Below are 20,311 nucleotides of genomic sequence, written 5' to 3'. Positions count from 1 at the left end.
CACTTTCTTTGGTGCTGAAAATGGTTGTGGCGCCACCAGAACTGATGCTATTTTTGGGTCCAAAAACGTTTTCGGACCCAAGGGTGGCTACAAAGCAGGTTTCAATGTTTGCGCAGAGGGTGCACTTGACATTGAAGGTGTGGTGGTTTAGTGGACTAATGCGTCCACTGTGGGAGAGACCAAAAACTAAAAGTGTAAAAAACATGTAGGGGGGGTGAATACTTGCTTCCCTTCTTGACACGCGATTAAAAGCACAGAACCTACGGAGGATTGTAATTCCGTTCCCCTGCTATCATTTCAAGAAGTTTCTACCCACATCTAAGGCTCAGTTGGGACCAGGGCATTCATAAAGACATACTCAACTATTCCTCCGACCAAAGAGCTCAAGGACAGCGTACTGTGACCAACAGTTCCATTTTCATGGTGAAGAAGGGACACTAATATGTCATCTAGGTGAGCTTGGGCCTTTGCTTATTTTAATTTGGAAACTCGCTTTCTGCGGCTCGTTTTACTAAGGTTGTTTCCACTCATCAAAGGAACTCTAAAGATGGTCCACAATGGAGGAACCAACTGTTGTATGAAATGGCTTCCACTCTGCAGAAAACTGAGTTTTTTTTAATCATTTGAGCATATATATAATTGTGTACATTATAATTCAATCGTAGCTATTGCATTGGAGGTTAGAATGAAGTGGTGTTTAGAATCTGTTGAGATCAGATTGTTATACATATTGCATCTCTTTTTCTTCACCTGTTCTGGGATAATTCTTTCTCTCCCTTCCTTCTGAATCCTGTGGATTGTTCTGGTACAGTGGTTCTTCATTCTTCGTAATAAAACGCACGTCGAGTTCGGCCATTGTATCATCTAAGGTAAGGAGACAGAAGTGTATAATTCAAACTCCCAATAAACATTCATTCTCTGGGCCGTTCAAATTGCTCATTCCATTTTAGGGCTTTATTCTACAGATTTCAGAGGTTAGTCATTTCCTTTGAACACATGCTGAAAAATGATAGACTCTCAGCCAGACTTTATCCTGCAAGCATATAACACATCCAAATACTGAGCACATATAACTGCATGCATACAGTTTAATCTAAGTCTGGCATACATTTCTGAAGTGCGGCCTCCCACTGACCCTAGCATTTTCAAAACACGAAAGAGGGATGCAGGGAACTACAGTCAAGGGCAATCTTTTAGAAGCACTATTTCTGCATTACAATGTCATTGTAAGTGACTTATTAAAGATATTAACATACTACTGTCTGCATGCTACAATACAAAATAGTTTATTGACTGGGCTCATTCCCTCTTCATTCCCACTCTCTCTGAGCGTGCCTGTATATCAGCACTACCTACCGGTATAAAAGGGGATGGTGAAGGACGGAGCATCTGAACCAATCAAACACTCACACCCAGTCAACAGATCTGGGTTTAATCCATCACCGTTCTTTAGCCCACTCTGCCACCCCAGTTCAGACATGGCCATATGCAAATCAGTCTGACCCTGTGCCTCATGGGAACAGTCCAGCCCGAACTGCTAAGCCATGCCTTCCCTGGACCGGAAACAAGCTTCCTAGGACCGGTTTCTGTCATTTCAGCCGTCTTCAGCCAGGCTTGCTTGAATCCAGTGGCAAAGTGAGCAAGGGACTAAAGTCTGAGCATACCCTGCCAACTTATGGCGAACAAAGCGGTACAAAAGGGGGTGGTGATGGACGGAGCATCTGAACCAATCAAACACTCACACCCAGTCAACAGATCTGGGTATAACCACCACTACCTACACCTCGCTCTCCCTCTTGCTCATGCCCCAAAAGAACCTGGCGCTAGTTTATTCATAAGTGCTTCGCTCTATGCCTTTTTTTTTTGACAAAGCTATTTCTTTCCTTTGGGTGTGATGGCCTTCTTTTATTCTAAAATGCCTCCAAACGTTTCATCTCTTTAATTCTACCTTATTCACTGTCATTTACCTGCTTCTTACTTCGATTCTGTCTACATTGTGTCTGTCTCACATGCCTCGTCTGTCTTAAATGCCTGTGGATATTTTTCAGTTTCTTCCTCTTACTATCTTTTCTGCAGGCTTCACACAATATTTCTTCTCCAAGTATACTTTTCTTTTCACTGGGGTTTACTTTCCATACATTGAGCACCTCCCTCACGATTTCCTACTACTCAATATGTCTCTCTTATTGCCATTTCCTCTTTGTATTACTTCTTTCTACTCCAACTGTATACATCAATGATGCCCTTTGCATTTTGTTCTTGTCCACTGCAATTATTCTCAGCATCACCAACTGGTATATTTCTCCATTGACCACAACTCTAATATTTTAACCTTTTGGAGACTTTAAGGCGCAGGTAAAGACAGCTTTAGTCCTTTTGTATGACCTTGTTTCAGCACAACACACACGTAGCATACCGTAAGGTATTCTGGTTCTGTTCTCTTCGGCCTCCGACTTGCTTTCCTGAGTCACCTGGGTTGCCTGTCAGGTTCTGGTATCAGTCCAAGGCAGTTCACAGATGTGTATATTTTTCATGAAGTTTTAGCTGAAAATGGGGGACTTGGGGGTGGTATTCGAAGAATGTCCACTGCGGGGCAGCTTTGGGCATATGGTATCACCCAGAGCGAGCGCGTGCAGGCGAGGTGCCTGCCTTAGAATGCGGCGTTTTCAAATGCTGTGTTCTAATTGCTTGTCAGTTGGGGGTCTGTGTGAGGGAGGCAGCAGCGCTGCAGTTTTGGTGCTGTTATGGGCTCAGCGCTTGCCTTTATTGTTGTTTAAATGATGCCTTTGTACAGCCACGAAATTGCACCGTTAAAAAAAGCGGTGAACTGGAGACTTTTTGATGGTGGTGTGGGTGATAAAGCCCAACCATCCTGCAGTGGGCTCGTCAAGGGGTTCCCGATAATGGGGGGAGGGTTCATTTGGAGAGGGTGAGCTTGGCGCTGGTGATAGGGAGGTTGATGGCAGCCTTTTTTCATTTCAGCCAGTGGGGTGATCACTAATAAAATTTTCCAAGCTCATATCTTGCAGATGAAGGAATCTGAAAGGAGTTGGAAAGACTTTGATCGTTACCCTAAGGGCACTGTCGGCGCAAACCAGAGGAAGCATCCAGCGCTGGACAAGCCTTTTCAATCAGGTGATTTACAATTTAATCGCCCTTGCAATACTGGCGATGTTAAAAAACGCAAAGGTAAAAATTCAGAAGCTAAGGTTTGCTGTTATTGCGAGTCACCTTTTAATTCACGAGAGGTATTATCTATGAGTCCTGAAAAAGACAAGAAGAATTACCGGGATCTGACAAGCTTCCTCAGAATCACAAAGAGGGTAAAGAAAAGGTAGAGGGTTTTTAAAAGACTTCCCTTTATGGGTAAATTCATGCCCTTAGGTTCCCTTTTGAACAAACATACCAAGAAGAAAATCTGGAAAGGTGAGTTTGTTGATGCCTTTAAGCTACTTCACAGGGAAATCCAATCTAAAGAAGTTTCCAGGGAAGAGGCCTGGGAATTAGCTAAAAGACCTAGGGTTCCTACCAACATAGACTCTTTGACCTCAGCATTTCTGATTTTCGCAAGTGTTTATTGCAAAAAAATTCCAGAACGTTGGGGGGTGGGTACTTGGTCCAAACCTCAAGCATTCATGTCAAGAGCATTCTGGAATTTTAACCGAGGTTTCTGCCAGAAGAATTCCTGTAAGTATAGACATGAATGTGGTAAGCACGCATTGTTGCAATGTTTCAGCGATCAAGTCCCTGGGTTTTTCTGTCAGTATGCTCACTTCAAGAGCAGTTACCTCAAATTGATATTCCCAAACTTTGTTATTGGTTTCATTTTTATCCTCGGAGGGAAAAGCTTTGAAATTGGAGTGGGGCTTCAGAGAGGGCTTACGTCTGGGGTATCAAGTTCCTAGATGCCGCAAGTTTCCTCAAAACTTGAAAATGACTAGTCGATTTCCACACATCATCGCTTAGAAATTGCATTCAGAAGTTGCTGAGGGCAGGATGGCTGGTCCTTTTTCTACTTGACCTCTTCCCAATCTTATCATTTCTCCCTTAGGAGTGGTTCCCAGAAAGGCTCTGGGCGAATTTCGCAGGATACAACACTTGTCATGGCCGCAAGGTTTGTCAGTGAACTATTTTATTGCTAAAGAAGACACTATGGTACAGTTTGCTTCCGCAGATGTAGCTCTTGAACTGGTGAAGAAGGCTGGATCATAAGCGGCGTTGGCATAATGTGACAATAAATCTACATTTTGATTACTCCCAGTACACCCACATGATTTTGCTTTGCCTGACATTCATTTTCGGGGAAAAGTTTTTGCCGATAAAGTTTTGCTTATGGGTTGTGCAGTTTCTTGTCAGCTTTTTGAGGACTTTAGCTCCTTCCTGCAATGGGTTTTTCTCCCTTAGGTCGGGTAACGTTCAAGTGTCACATTATCTGGACAATTTTCTTTTTGTTGGTGCTAAAGATTTTCAGCAGTGTAACAGAGTGCTACAGTTTTTGACTCAAGAGTTAGGTGTGCCTCTGGCTAAAGAGAAAACAGAGGACCGTGCAACACGTCTCATTTTCTAGGCATTGAAATTGACACCGTGAAAATGGAGCCCAGATTGCCATTAGCGAAAGTGAAGGAAATTTTGGAACTCTTGGAGCATGCTAGGCTATCTCGGAAACTCACTTTGTTTCAGATGCAACGTTTGCTATGACATTTGAACTTTGCTTGTAAAGTGGTGATAGCTGGAAGATCCTTCTGTCGGATGTTAGGTTTTGCTATGTCAGGTATTTACTTACCTTATCACAGAGTTAGGGTGTCCCTTTTCATGAGAGCTGATTTTGAAGTATGGTTTATGTTCCTCAACAACTTCAATGGCGCTCCCATTTGGTCTTTTGACAAAGCTTTTTTATGGTCTGTTCAGATTTTTTCTAATGCATCAGGGTCTACTGGCTTTGGACTCTTTTGGGTTGGGAAATGGTGCACTGAAACGTAGCCACAGAAGTGAGTTACAGAAAAGTGCAGTATAGCAATTTTTTAGTTCTTTCCTCTGATTGTAGCTTTGGCTGTTTGGGGGACTTTTTTGGCAAACCAAACAGTTCCTTTTCATGTTGGCAACAAAACTGTGGTTGATCTGGTCAATGGCCAAAGGTAAAAGATAAGCATCTGCTCAAATTGTTGCAGAGATTCCTGCTTGGTGTTTAATTTAACGTTTAAAGTTAAGCATTTCCCTGGCTTGGACAATAATATAGCGGATGCGTTATGTCGTTTCTCAGTGGCAGAGTTTCCATGGTTTGGCACCTAGAGCTGAACCAGAGAATAACTCATATTCCTGAAGAGGTATGGGAGCTAGCAGAATGAAGATAAGGCATTTGGTTGAAAACTGTCTTGCTTACAGCACACGTTTAGCTTGAAGTTTGGCCTGGGCTGAATGTATACAGTTAGGTGCCATCTATCGCAGCAATGATGTAAATTGATACTTGTATAGCGCACTACTCACCCGCAAGGGTCTCAAGGCGCTTGTACGAATACCGCTGTGGAACCCATCCTGGCTTTCCCTGTGAGGAGTCCACTCCTGGGCACCCCCAAGGTGGAGGCCAGGCATCCTTAGCGTTGGGGGGGGCCGTTGTGGAGATTAAGCAAGCTATTGCCCAGAGTTGCAGAGTGGGACTCCATGATTGGAATAGGCACCAAGGCGAGAATTATCAGGTCCGTGGAATTTGTGAGCCCAAGACCTGCCGAGGCGGGGAATTGAACCCTGGTCCCGGGCCAGAATTCTGCATCAGGGTCTGCCGCTCTAACCATTGAGCCACACTTCTCCACTTCTCCATGATCAAATAGGTTGTGTATATCGTAACAATGACGTTATGCGTTTTGTCATGAGCAATATTGATAAGAATATATCAGCCACTACAATCGCTGGTAATCCTTCAGGAATTTCTTTCTATGGTAAGTGCTTTTGGGGTTAAGACCCTTCCTTAAGGTGAATTGGGGAGGAGAATTTTACAAGGATGGTCTAAAATATAGAAGCGCAGCACCTTGTTGCGGAAACCTATTTCCTTTGCTTTATCAGGCAACAATATAGCAAATTTACCGAAAATGTACTATTCCCATTTTGAAGTCTAATTATTCAAACTTTGCATGTTATGGGTGTTTTTGGAGCCTTTAGGATTTTCGAGTCGTTGGGAAAGTCCGTTTTTCAAGAGCTTTAGGACTCCAACGTTTCAGCCAACCCACAGTCTTTATTTATTTTATGGAATCATCTAAGACAGATCTAAAAGGTAAAGGGGCTACTGTGGTACTTAGGAAGCTAAGCGTCCCGCTCTGCCCATGGTCAGCCTGGATCCAATTCAGAGAATTTAAAGCTTATTCACTGCATTTTGTTTTTCAACATCAAGATGGTTCAGCCTTAACCGCTTCGCAGCTCTTAGTAATCTTGAGGAAATCTTTGCATTTCTTAGGTCTTAACCCTATGGAATGTGTTACTCATTCTTTTAGAATGGGTGCAGCTTCAGAGGCAGTCAGAAGGGGTATTTTCTTTACAACAGCTTAGAAGTTTGGGCCGTTGGACATCTAATTGCTGTTTAAAGTATGTTAGAGATTTTAATGAGCTTTAATATATTGTTTGGCCTTGCTAACATCTTCTTATTTTTCAGGTCTACTACTCTCCTCTCCGGCATCCATGACGTGCATCTGGATTGTCGGGCGCTCCTTTATTAAATGGGCAGCCAAACAGGCTGAGAGGAACCATTATGGACCTAATCTAGGTTTTAACTTTGAGGACATTATGATTAACTGCTGTGGTAAGAGTGGCATTCACTGGGGTCAGCTGTTACCGTTGTTGCAGGAGTTACTTTCTTCTAAGCCATGCCCTGCTATACTACTGAGTCATTTGGGGGAGAATAATTTGAGTTCAACTGTCGGGCCTGGGCCTCCTTCTTGAAATAAAAATCGACTTAGAGAGGATCGTCATGTCTTGCCCTTCAACAAAACTCATCTTCACTGCTCTGGTATCAAAGCGGTTTTGGAGGGGCGCTGAAAAGTTTTCAGCAATAGACCAAGCCAGGCGCTAGCTCAATAGAGAGCTTCATCACTTCTGCATTATTAATGGAGGCAGTTGGCTATCTCATGATGATATTGGTAAATATGACTTTCAATTTTGCAGGCATGAGGGGGTACATCTCTCTTTTATAGCCAATGAAATATATCTAGTAAACATTAAGGAAAAGTTCTCTAACATATTGGCTTTACACATGTGAGTTAACGGCTGTATTAGCGAAAGCCCCCTTTCTTTTGGTGTTTGATCTACGTTGATGTGGCATTTTCATAAAATCTTCTATTGGTTACCAATTTGGGTGGTGATGGTGCTTTCATGCTTACTAAAGAAAATATTTTTGTTCCAATTCAAAAATTCTTGTTTGGGAGGGAGAGGGCAGGAAAAACACCTGTTCAAGGTTTTTCCTGGTGGCAGATTTGGACGGGATTGAGGCAGGCAGGAAGGGTTGGGGCAGGCAGAATAGCTTAGGAAAGAGGATAAACAGAGGAGAGAGGAATGAGGCAGGAGGTAGGAAGGGGGACAAACTAAGGGGTTAGGGACGAGGTTCAATGTGGTGAAAAATTCATGGGGGATCAATATGGGGGAATAGTCATGGGGGATCGATATGGGGGAAATTCATGGAGGATCAATATGGGGATATTTCATGGGGTAGGGTGGCGTGGTGGGGTTACATTCAAGTTGTGTAAACCTTTATTGCATTTTTGTAATTGAATTGTTTTTTGCTGAATTAAAAGTAACCTTTTACCCCCATCGGTCTGTTTTGTAATTCATTGCCCGATGGGGGGTGGGGGAGGCATTCAAAGAATGTCCACTCCCGGGCAGCTTCGGGCATAGGGTATCGCCCAGAGGGAGCGCATGCAGGCGAGGCGCCTCCCTTAGAACGCAGCGTTTTCAAACGTGGCGTTCTAATTGCTTGTCAGTTGGCTATCCCTGTGTGAGGTTGGCGGCAGCGCTGCAGTTTTGATGCCCCTCCCACCATCCCTTTAGTTTAGGTTTTGGGTTCCCTATTTTTTGGGGATTGGGTTCCAGGGTTTTTTCAATGAGGCTTAACTTTTTCAGGCAGGCAGATTTGGACTGGGTTGAGGCAGGCAGTAAGGGTTGGAGCAGGCAAAATAGCTTAGGAAAGAGGGAAAACAGAGGACAGAGGAATGAGGCAGGAGGTAGGAAGGGGGACAAACTAAGGGTTGGGGACGAGGTTCAATGTGGGGAAAAATTGATGGGGGAACAATATGGGGAAAAATTCATGGGGATCAATACGGGGGAAAAAGTCAGGGGGATCAATATGGGGGAAAATTCATGGGGGACCAATATGGGGATATTTCATGGGGTAGGCGTGGCAGGGTTGGGTTACATTCAAGTTGTGTACACCTTGATTGCATTATTGTAATTGAATTGTTTGTTGCTGAAATAAAAGTGACCTTTTACCCCCATCGGTCTGTGTTGTAATTCATTTCCCGATGATGGTGGTGTAAAAGTAAATCCCCACAAAGCCCAAGAGAGGAGACTGTACCAGAGCCATAGCAGTGATTCTTCCCAAATGTCCTTCACATAACTCTCAATTCACCTGCACACAATTCCCCTTCATTCAACCAGTCTCCTGCCAGCTTATCTATTTCACCCACCGCAGCTGATCGCCATCAGTTCGGGCAATGCTCCAACTGGCATTTTGATTGAAGGCTATAGTCAGTTGCAATGGCAATAGTCACGTGTTATTTTCCAGTGCCACTTGCGATTGTCCCCTTGAACGCATATTAGACTTTTAGGCGTCCCGACGTGTTGAGCTTTATATTAAGGGAGCTATGGCTGTGTTCAGATGGCTCTTACTACTGAAGTTATGATTTGATAAGACTTTCAAATGTTATTTTTATTTACCAGACCAGGGATCACATATGATGGCGCTGTTGCAGAATCCAATTGCATTTTAGAGATGTAGGTTATGGAGGATCGCTAGCCTGGAACTTTATTAAAACAACTGCAAGCTCAGGGGCTGTTAAATTTCATTTGATTATATACAGTACAGATAAAATAACATTTTGTAAACCGCATATTAGTTAATGAATCTATGAAGGAAAGTATGCACGGCATTCCAGGCACTTTTTGTCTCATCATCTACAAACTAAAACAACAGAACATGCTGCCATAGCAGCACCAAAGAGAGGCAACGCCAATGTGTACAATTCAGTTGGCTGTTATAGGAATGTCAGTACTAATTATTAACCTAATCAAAATCTCATGCTATAGCTGAAAACTCTTGAATGGAGATCTGTTAACATACCATAAAAAGTATTCCAAGATGCATGCTGCAAATTCCTTTCCCAGTAAAATCATAAAACACACGCCTCGAATAATCCAGTATCTTTGGAAAAAATCTCTTGCTTTATTCCCTTCCCAACATTTATCCTCTTTCCGTCAGAAAACCTCTAGGTCACTACGTCCTGCTGTATGTTTGACTAATGACCAATGCGAGAAAAACTTTCCTAGGCAGTGAAATACATGTGTATTACATTAATTTATTTAACATAATGTGGGGGATAACCCAAGCTCAGTGCAATTAATGGACAACAATTTAAAACATGGTAGTCATACTTTTATTAGTGTTTTTAAAAAAAAGTTTAAACATCAGAAAGCAATGATCAAAAACATATATATACAAGTGCCTATACATCAGTTGTGTTGTATTTACCATGAATAACAGGCGGTGGGCACTTTTATCAAAAACAACACAGTACAGATATACATAAAAAGACAACAAATATGCATTAAATATACTTTTGAAACAATTGATTAAAAAGTGAAAAAATTGGGGCAGTGGATATATTGTGACAGATGGTAGTTGTTGTTACAGTTCTCTACGCGCGTTTCGGCACGGAGCGTGCCTTCTTCAGGAGTGCCACAGAAGTATATCCTAATAGATTAATCAAAGGAAAGACATATACAACACTTAATAGATATCATTGATATGATACAATCTATATATACATTTTTGCACTAAGTTCAAAAAGACTGATCAATTGATGCTAGTCTGCTCAGGAACGTTGCCAGGTGATACATCGTGAAGAGACAATGCAGTTTAAAGTGAGTAAGTAGTTAAGGAGACTGTCACCAAAATTACATCAGAAAGGAGTTTATGGAGAAGACATTAAATCACCAAAGTATAGTGCTAGTGTCAAGAAAACCCAAGAATATGGATTGTTGCTTAGCAGTTGCTCAAGAAGCCCAAAAAAGTCAAGAGCTAGAAGATAGCGATCCTGGGGGGAGCAAAAGGTACTTACACACTGAATCAGAGCATGCAGTAGCCAGGAAATGGTTGGTAAACCATACAGGTAGATGAGTACGGCTTCAACAGATGATTACCTGGAGTTAAAGAGGCAATAAACATGACTGAGGCTAGACTGTTTGTGAGAGATAGCGGGAAATCTCTCTATTTCAAGGAGGGGATTATTTTATCAGTGGATCTAACACTGCCTAGTCCCTTGTTATTAACACTGTACAAGTTCTAGAGTAGAACTACATGCCTAATTATTGGCTAGATATCAAATTACATAGGAAATGAAATAGTAATGTTTAGCTAGCTGAGACTGCGCAAGCTTGAATAGTTACCAAACGCAGTAGTGTACTGTTCAATATAGATTAAGGACGTCTAATTATTAATTACCGGAGATCATATTTATTTTCTGGATATATTTTATAGACTTACTTTTAGTTAAAACACACAGTCCAACTTAGATGTAGTGCAGCTGTAGCAACAACCCAAGGATTTAGAAGTAAATGTATTAATCTAAAAGGTAAAAATGAACATATATAATTACCTAAAAGGTGCACTGAAAAACAACAGACTAGTTGAAAATGTGAATGAGATTAGAATTTCCCAAATATAACAGTAGTTAGTGCCGACCTCTTATATTCTATAGTATGCTGATGGCTATTAAAATTTTGAAGTTGTACTAGAGGTCTAGAGGTATGATAGCCACGTCATGCTATTGGATAGGTAAAATGGGACAAATTAGCGCATCAATGTCAGGGTGATGGGCGCATGATCATTTTAAGGCAAGATAGCACGTTTGGTGATTCAGGCGTACCACTCGATAACATGCTGCTTAAGGGTATCTAATCAGTTTGTGGCAAACAGAAGCGATACTTACTGTGGTCTGTGGTGTGGGGTTGGCTGTTGACTCAACCGGGAGGGAATCGGCGCCTCGGTTCGATGAAAACATAATGCGCTGGGGCTAGAGATATGCTATCTTGCCTTAAAATGATCATGCGCCCATCACCCTGACATTGATGCGCTAATTTGTCCCGTTTTAACTATCCAATAGCATGACGTGGCTATCATAACTCTAGCCCCAGCGCGCTACGCCTTCATCGAACCGAGGCGCCCACTCCCTCCCGGTTGAGCCAACAGCCAACCCCACACCACAGACCTCAGTAAGTATCACTTCTGTCTGCCACAATTGATTAGTGACCTTTAGGCAGCATGTTATCGAGTGGTATGCCCGAATTACTAAACGCAATATCCGGTCTACCTTGTCTGTTAACAGATAACAGGAATCTTAATTGATTCTAATCTTTCTGAGTGAGTCCCCGCCGCCTCTAGCTTTGCCCTTAACATCCATACCATCCTCGGCTGGCCACAGTAAGTATTGCTTGAACTTGGCCATATAAGCTAGACATCCTTAGGCAGATCGTAACCCTTTAAGGTGACACCACTTACAGACAGGCTATCTTATTATTTTTGTCACCAGACATTGAAATACTCTAACGTATGAATCTTCACGAGGCCCACAATTCGAAGGCCCAAGCGGCATGATCTCTGCATCACTTAGGCACTACAACCGAGCAACATAGCTGGCCTTAGTAAGTATTACCCTCTAGCTGGTCCTCACTCTTCGTATTTAGAATGGGTTCACACATTCTGCCGCTGTACATATTCTTAGAGGTACAACTTCCAAATTGTGGTCATTTTAATAGCCATCAGCATACTATAGAATATAAGATGTCGGCACTAACTACTGTTATATTTAGGAAATTCTAATCTCATTCACATTTTCAACTAGTCTGTTGTTTTTCTGTGAACCTTTTAGGTAATTATATATGTTCATTTTTACCTTTTAGATTAATACATTTACTTCTAAATCCTTGGGTTGTTGCTACAGCCGCACTACATCTAAGTTGGACTGTGTGTTTTAACTAAAAGTAAGTCAATAAAATATATCCAGAAACTAAATATGATCTCCGGTAATTAATAATTAGACATCCTTAATCTATATTGAACAGTACACTACTGCGTTTGGTAACTGTTGAAGCTTGCACAGTCTCAGCTAGCTAAACATTACTATTTCATTTCCTATGTAATTTGATATCTAGCCAATAATTAGGCATGTAGTTCCACTCTAGAACTTGTACAGTGTTAATAACAAGGGACTAGACAGTGTTAGATCCACTAATAAAGTAATCCCCTCCTTGAAATAGAGAGATTTCCCTCTATCTCTCACAAACAGTCTAGCCTCAGTCATGTTTATTGCCTCTTTAACTCCAGGCAATCATCTGTTGAAGCCGTACTCCTCTACCTGTATGGTTTACCAACCATTTCCTGGCTACCGCATGCTCTGATTCAGTTTGTAGGTGCCTTTTGCTCCCCCAGGATCGCTATCGTCTGGCTCTTGACTTTTTTGGGCTTCTTGAGCAACTGCTAAGCAACAATCCATATTCTTGGGTTTTCTTGACACTAGCACTATACTTTGGTGATTTAATGTCTTCTCCATAAACTCCTTTCTGATGTAATTTTGGTGACAGTCTCCTTAACTACTTACTCGCTTTGAACTGCATTGTCTCTTCACGATGTATCACCTGGCAACGTTCCTGAGCAGACTAGCATCAATTGATCAGTCTTTTTGAGCTCAGTGCAAAAACGCATATATAGATTGTATCATTTCAATTATATCTATTAAGTGTTGTATATGTCTTTCCTTTGATTCATCTATTAGGATATACTTCCGTGGTACTCCTGAAGAAGGCACGCTCCGTGCCGAAACACGCGTAGAGAACTGTAACAACTACTACCATCTGCCACAATATATCCACTGCCCCAATTTTTTCACTTTTTAATGAATTGTTTCAAAAGTATATTTAATGCATATTTGTTGTCTTTTTATGTATATCTGTACTGTGTTGTTTTTGATAAAAGTGCTCACCGCCCGTTACTCATGGTAAATACAACACAACTGATGTATAGGCACTTATATATATATGTTTTTGATCATTGCTTTCTGATGTTTAAACTTTTTAAAAAACACTAATACAAGTATAACTACCATGTTTTAAATAGTTGTCCATTAATTGCACTGAGCTTGGGTTATCCCCCACATTATGTTAAATAAATTAATGTAATACACATGTATTTCACTGCCTAGTAAAGTTTTTCTCGCATTGGTAATTTACCCTGTCCTAGGAGCTCTAGAGTGACTCAGGGGGTCCCTATTTCTTACATTGTTTGACTAATGACTACAGACTCAGTCAGTCAGTCAATCACTTTTATTCGATTAATAAAAATCGGAAAAAACACAAGGTACAAATAATCGCATACAATACAATAATACATACAATAGCAATTAATTATAAAAATAGAGAATGTAAATAACATTTCATATTTAAAATGAACATATTTCATAAGTTCAATAAAAGACTCATACCTATAAAGCACACACGCAAACAATAAACCTACAGTCACACGTGCACAGACAGACCAACATAGTTACAGACACTTTTGCATACAGACCAACTGCCATACAGGCGTCCAAATACCCAGGCACACAGATGAACAGGCATATCAGTACACAAAAAGTCACATACGTAGCCATTTTTTAATCAAATGTACAAACTCATCCAGATCACACGCGCATGCACGCACACACGCAGGCACACACACACTGGTTTTACTTCCATGGCAATGCAAGCTTCATAATGTATAATAAACCCTCTAATGGTGGAAATCACATTCAAAGGTTCACGCACATTCAATCATTGACCCGTCCCTAGAGGAATAACTTTTGTAGGTGATGTATGTACTCAGTCTCTAGGACAATCCAATTCTTATGAAGCTCCCCATGCCCATAGAATCTTAGGACTATTTAGTTTATTCTCATATATGATACATGTAACACTCCAGTACGTATACTCGAAAGATTTAAAAACTATAACATTAGGAAGTTTAACTTTCCATAAAAAAGAAAACTCAAATATACACATTTGGGGTTTCTCAGAATGACAGTTTTAATTGTATTTATTTAGCAAATTTTAGGGAATTTACTGTGATTCTTATATTGCCATTTAGTGGCAGTAACTTTATTTCGATTAAATAAATATAACCATAAAAGTACATTTAAATTACATTTGAAACATGAGCATAGTAACACCACAGTAAAATCACAACACCGTCATAATTATATACAAGACAGGAAATTGAGTATTTCAATCTTAAAAATAATCATGGATTTTACCCAAATTTTAAGGCCCCATGAGGCTTGCCATTATCTTGTAGGGGTATCATTCCTACAGAAAGTTAAATAGCCAGACCTAAACTCAAGTTGGGTAATTAACTCACCCAGTCTAAATCTAAGTTTTGAATGAATACCTGCCAGATTCCAAGACTGCAGTGTATCTAGTTCAGTCGGTCTTTCGTCAGGAACAATCAATAATACAAGAAAAGCATAAGAAGGGCCAAAGAATTCCCCATTGGATACTTGCTACAGGCTTTAGACACAGCAGTCACAGAACACCGTCACAAGATAGATAGTACAAACTATTGAAAGCTCCTACGAAGAAAGCATTGGAAGTGAGGCCTTGCAGTCATTCCACAGGAAGAAGGGAGCTATAATTGTCTTCATGATCAATATTTCACAACAGAACATTTGCATCGCAGCTACATGCTCTTCAGAACACTCTTTTATGAAGCACTATTGTGTACTTTTAGAGATATATAAGAAGGCGGCAGTAGGACAAACAGTATTGAGACAGTTGGTCTCTTTCAATCACTCTTTGAACCCACCACCACAGTGGAGTTAACGTAGTTCTGTATTCTGGGTAGGCTATCCTGTTTTAGGCTTAAACCTATAGTCTATTAATACTGAGAAACACCTGCACAACCATAAATTAAAATGACATTCAGTAATGGAAAGTTAGAGATGGAGTCATTTTTATTTCTTCCTGAACACAATGTACCTTTGTTATACAAGGTGGCGTCAAGAAAAACTGCTCTGATTTTTCTGCTTGGGTCTTATTGTTTAGAAATGCCACTAAAATATTGTTTATCATTTCGTTTTCTCCTGCTTAGAAGCATGTTTAGGTCTTACCTAATTTTATACACAGTAGATAATCTGGGAATTCTAAAATCATAGGAGATCTTTTGCAGTATTTAATTCTTTCACAGATGGGTAAAATGTCTGGCTTAGAAGAACGTTGGTCAAAATGTACTGACTTGTTTATCCACAGACAAAGTAAGGGAAAAATACATAAATATATCATCTCTCTTTTCTAACAAGTCAGGATTTATAACCAGTCAACTGCCAAACTCCCCAGGCTTTAAACATGCAATACAAGGAGTAGCAACAGGAACCTGTGAAGAGAGTGCTGTCACCATGCACATGGTGTAGTGGTGAATCAAAGGCACCTACATACAAACAAAAATTCATAGCTGCAAGGTGTCCCATTGTGTATGTGTGGTACCCTCAGCTCATCCTGGCTTACCAAACTGCACTGTACTGCTGGGATTTTTGAACTCATAGTTAGTGTACCTCACTCAGAAACTGGAGCTCTCATGTGGTTCGAAAGCCTCCAGAAGCGCCAGAACCCTTTTGCTCAAACCACAAAAATTCAAGAAAAGAAAAACCTACAATTGAGCCTTCTCAGATATTGCTCCGAAGATTTGGAACTCCCTTCCCCCGAAGTCAGGGTGAACCCTTCCTCTGTCCTCTTCAAAAAATAAGTCAATGGGCTCCTGATGAAGAAATGTCTGCCTCAGACTGGCTACTCCATTCGATATTGAGGCTACAATCATTGAATGACGGACTTTACACTTAGTTGGATTCTGTTTTGTTTGCTTGTATCCTTCTTGATGTGTAACTGTAAAGCGCTCTGACACCCTCGGTGGTCATGTTCGCGCTATATAAAACTTTCAAAATAAAATAAATAAATAACTGTGATTGTGCCACAGCCTTCATGATATCCCTACCATCCTATGTCCCACTGCCCTGAGACTGAACCTGTTGCAGTCAGTCAATGTCAGATAGATACACCCTGTGAACAAGGTCTTTGCATAAGAATGATTGAAAATTGGGCTTGTATAAGGGCTGATGAGCTTGGTTTTCCGGGTGCAAATTCATCATGTAGGGGCAGTCTTAAGCTGATGGAGGAACCACTAATTGAGGCAGTTCTGAGATCCTTTTTGATTAAACCATTGACTAGCATTAATCACAAATCTCAAACCAATGCAATCAGTTCTACTATGCTTACTCTCATATCTTGACGTGATAACAATGTCTTCCCTAATCACAGATCTATAATTGTGCACATAACGGAGCCACAAAGTTGTTTTGTTAATTAATGACACATTACTCTCACGACACTGAGAGAGATTTTGGGACATTTGTAAAAAATGCATCTCTACTTAATTGCCTGCCAGGAAGACTACCCCTCATACCCATTGGATGATGGGGAATTAGGTGCTCTCAGGGGGGAAACAGAATTCGCTGCCTGATATGTAAAATATATGCAAGGAAACAGCGGTTCCAGTGGCTAATAAGGCAGAATAATTCAAGCAATGTATATGCACTATTGCGATGGGTTTATGAAGGATCTAATAATATCTGAGAACAAAATAAACTTTCTACACAGTTTTACTCTATAATGTTTATAGAAAACACAGTAAATCGTATAAATACTTTCTTAAATTCAAAAAGCGGAATACTTTGTGCATTGTGTACACAAGTGAAATGGAACCAAAAAAGTGACTATATACAATGAACATTTTACAAGAGGTTTCCATAAATTTCAAGTAATGACCCATCAATATACATTTTAACAGCCTAGATATACAATGACACTAGCTGTATGATGGTCTGTTCTATAAGCTTGTCGACGGCGTTTCGACCCTTCTCTATATGTGGGGTCTCTTCAGGACTCCTAGTGTAGGGACATCTACAATTACAATGGGGAAAGCATTAGGCCCATTGTACCGGCACATATGCGAGAAACTCATATCGAAGGACTGGTCGTTAATTACCATGGGGCCAGTTCTCCTCACTGTGAGGTAAGGCTAACTTTAATACATTTGTCCACAACCGCAAAACTGAAGCTATCACCTGATGTAACCTTAGGTTTCTCATTTTTTACCCCATCACTGAAGAACCCGGCTGGGTCCTCACGTGAGTTTTTCTATTTCACTTTCTCACGGGGTTCATCACATTCTCAAAGGCTGCGCCTCCTCTTTGTACCATCCGGGTAATTAACGACAATGCACAAAGTATTCCGCTTTTTGAATTTAAGAAAGTGTTTATAAGATTTACTGTGTTTTTTATAAACATTATAGAGTAAAACTGTGTAGTAAGTTTATTTTGTTCTCAGATATTACTAGATCCTTCATAAACCCATCGCGATTGTGCATATACTTTGCTTGAATTATTCTGCCTTATTAGCCACTGGAACCGCTGTTTCCTTGTATATAATAGGTACCCTGGTTCCTTGTGAGTACGGTTCCCCTGTTTGAAGTTGTGCAATGTAAAATATGGCACACTACTATTAGCAACACACCTTATGACTGGAGGTATTAGTGAGCTCTAACATTTGAGGCAGGAGGCTCACGCCTGATAACACTCCCAGAAATAGGCATCACATTGAGCCCTATCAATGGTGGAGCCCCCTGCCACAGAGATCTTCTCTCCATGGGAGTGGTGTATCTGGGTTGTGGCAGAACCCAAGGGCCCTTATTAGAGAGAGTTGGCGGCTGGATACTTTTTGTGCCATTCTTTTCCTAAAGATTCAAGCATCAACCCCAGATTATCCACTTTCTCTGTAAGAAGTTGCTTAAGATAAGTGACAGAGGTTTTTAGACCCATGATTTCAATCTTTCAATTTCAATCTTTAGTTGGTTGAGTTGGAACCCAACCTCCACCTGTGAATGTTGGTATGTGAATTGCCATGAGCCGGTAGTGAGAGGTTGGGCAGTTGGCGGGGGAATATCTTGCATCATATCATTCTCTATTTCCCCAGAGATTTGGAATCTATTTGTACACTCAACTGTAATAATATCAGTGGAAGTTTTGTGCACTTCTCTGGTTCTCCCAGGGACAACTAAACTCACTGATTCGGTACAACCAACTTGTGGACTAACTTGATGGACTTAGGCATGTTACCCCCTTTCTCACACCCACTTGGGTTTCACCAGATGCGACTTAATATTCCCCTTGGCACCACTAATTGTGGCTGGGCTTTTTCCCTTCTCATTTCTTGTAGGAGAAACTTAACTTCTTCTATAAGAACATCAACTTCATCTAGGGCACAATTTGGCAACACATGCTTTCCCTGCTCCTAAGCCTTTCTTGCCAATGCTGGGTTAGGCTTTTCTTTTCCCCATATCAACGGCAAGGAAGCCTACACTCTGGTTGCAGTGCTTGTAGGGTAGGCAAACACTAAGTTACAAGGTTGTTAAACAGTTCCAGTTCAGTCAAAGGGGTACCTAAAAGCTAGGTAAAAAATTCTTCAGATTGAAAATAAGAACATATTACTAAAATTCAATTAATTAGTATACCCGCTCCCAATTAGAACAGCCAAAAATTTACTTATTGCAAAATAACCAAATATCAACAATACAAAGGGCAATGAGGCAAATCAACACCGGTGTCACAAGGCCTAATTCTACCTTGTTTTAAGGGGTAGAAACCCAAGTAGATTAGCAAAAAAACATCAAATCCAAGTAGTTCGGGAAGTCCAAGAGCTGTGCGAATTGCCAGCAACTTGAAGTGCAATAATAAATAAACAATACAAACGTTAGAAATAGATTTTTCCAGGGCTGTTAGCTCTAGGACCAGACCATGCCTGGGGAGTGGCAGCTGCGATAAAAGTTGAAACAGTGAACAGCCAAATACAAGCCACGCAGCGACCCCCTAGCTCAGTTTGGCTCAATTCAGATACAGTCGGTTAAGGCAGTTCATCCCACCGGGCAAGTGGCCATAGATAAAAATGGGGTCAGAAACAGGAGGCAAACTGAGTCTAAAGACAAAGGACCAAGTGCCTGAAGAGCACTTTGCAGTCACTCTTGTTCATTCCAGTAATCTGAGGAACAAGGATTGATCTTATTTGAGAGGCCATAAAGAAGGAAAGAGCTAGGTCTGAGGATGCCGTACAAACAACGAGAGGCCCTATGCCCCACACTCACCCGCAGGCCCCCAGTAAACCCTCCTCTTAGATCAGAGGATACGTGCTGGCCAGATGCGGTGCAGTCAAATGCAGTGGTAGAAAATGGACTTGAATGATGTTGGATACTCTTGACTTACATAATAATGGATGTCCGGAGGTAGAGTCAAGGTGGGTGGCCCTGCCTGGGCTCTTTCTGGCCCTTGCCCAAACCCTATTTAGTGTATTCTTCCACCCCCTACTGAATTTCTGTAAACAGGCCATTAAATCGTGTTCTTATCTTGTCACATTGCTGAGCATTCAAAGGCAGAGGTGAAAAGTGAGGCTCAGTCTTCCTGGGAGCATGTGTCTACTTTTCTTTGACTACAAAGTGAGAGGATTTATGTGACAATCGTGTTGGCTACTTGATATGCTGCACAATGTAGTTTTTTTCAGTCACAAAACAAAATGTAAATGATTGTAAATGAACTGCGCAGATATTTCAGAATATGGAAAGGAGAAATGAAGCACATTTTTGGTAATTCTGAAGTTTGGTGGAAACAAATATTTTAATACGATCAATGCAAATCAATACACTAGTTGATCTCATTTCTACATATTATCATTGCTGTATACTTTTATCAGTAAATCTGTATGTTTGTGCAAATGTAACAGTCATATCAATTCAACATATGTTGTCTGTAATGGCAATACGCTACCACACTATGCATACTCCACTTTACCACACTCCAATCTACTCTGCACTACTCCATGCCACTGCACTCTCCTCTGCACCATTCCAGATTACGCCCCTCCACACTGCATCACTGCACTCTACTCTGCACCACTCCACTCTACACTACTTCACTTGACACCTCTCTACTCT

General features: G+C 41.0%; 1 protein-coding gene across 5 annotated transcripts in view; it reads right to left on the bottom strand.

Moving 5' to 3' along the window:
• The window catches only part of LOC144782951 (uncharacterized), a 250,662-nt gene that overhangs the window by 157,075 nt on the left and 73,276 nt on the right, over positions 1-20,311 (bottom strand). For all 5 annotated transcript variants that reach the window (XM_078662177.1, XM_078662178.1, XM_078662180.1 and 2 more), the window contains one exon: positions 751-864. In XM_078662177.1, the coding sequence (XP_078518303.1) occupies positions 751-864 (114 nt within the window). The remainder of the gene's footprint in view (positions 1-750; positions 865-20,311) is intronic.

This window comes from Lissotriton helveticus, chromosome 9 (assembly GCF_964261635.1).
Source record: "Lissotriton helveticus chromosome 9, aLisHel1.1, whole genome shotgun sequence".
Lineage (NCBI taxonomy): Eukaryota > Metazoa > Chordata > Amphibia > Caudata > Salamandridae > Lissotriton > Lissotriton helveticus.
The sequence above is the reverse complement of the archived record's forward strand: the minus strand, read 5'-3'. Positions and strand labels throughout refer to the sequence as shown.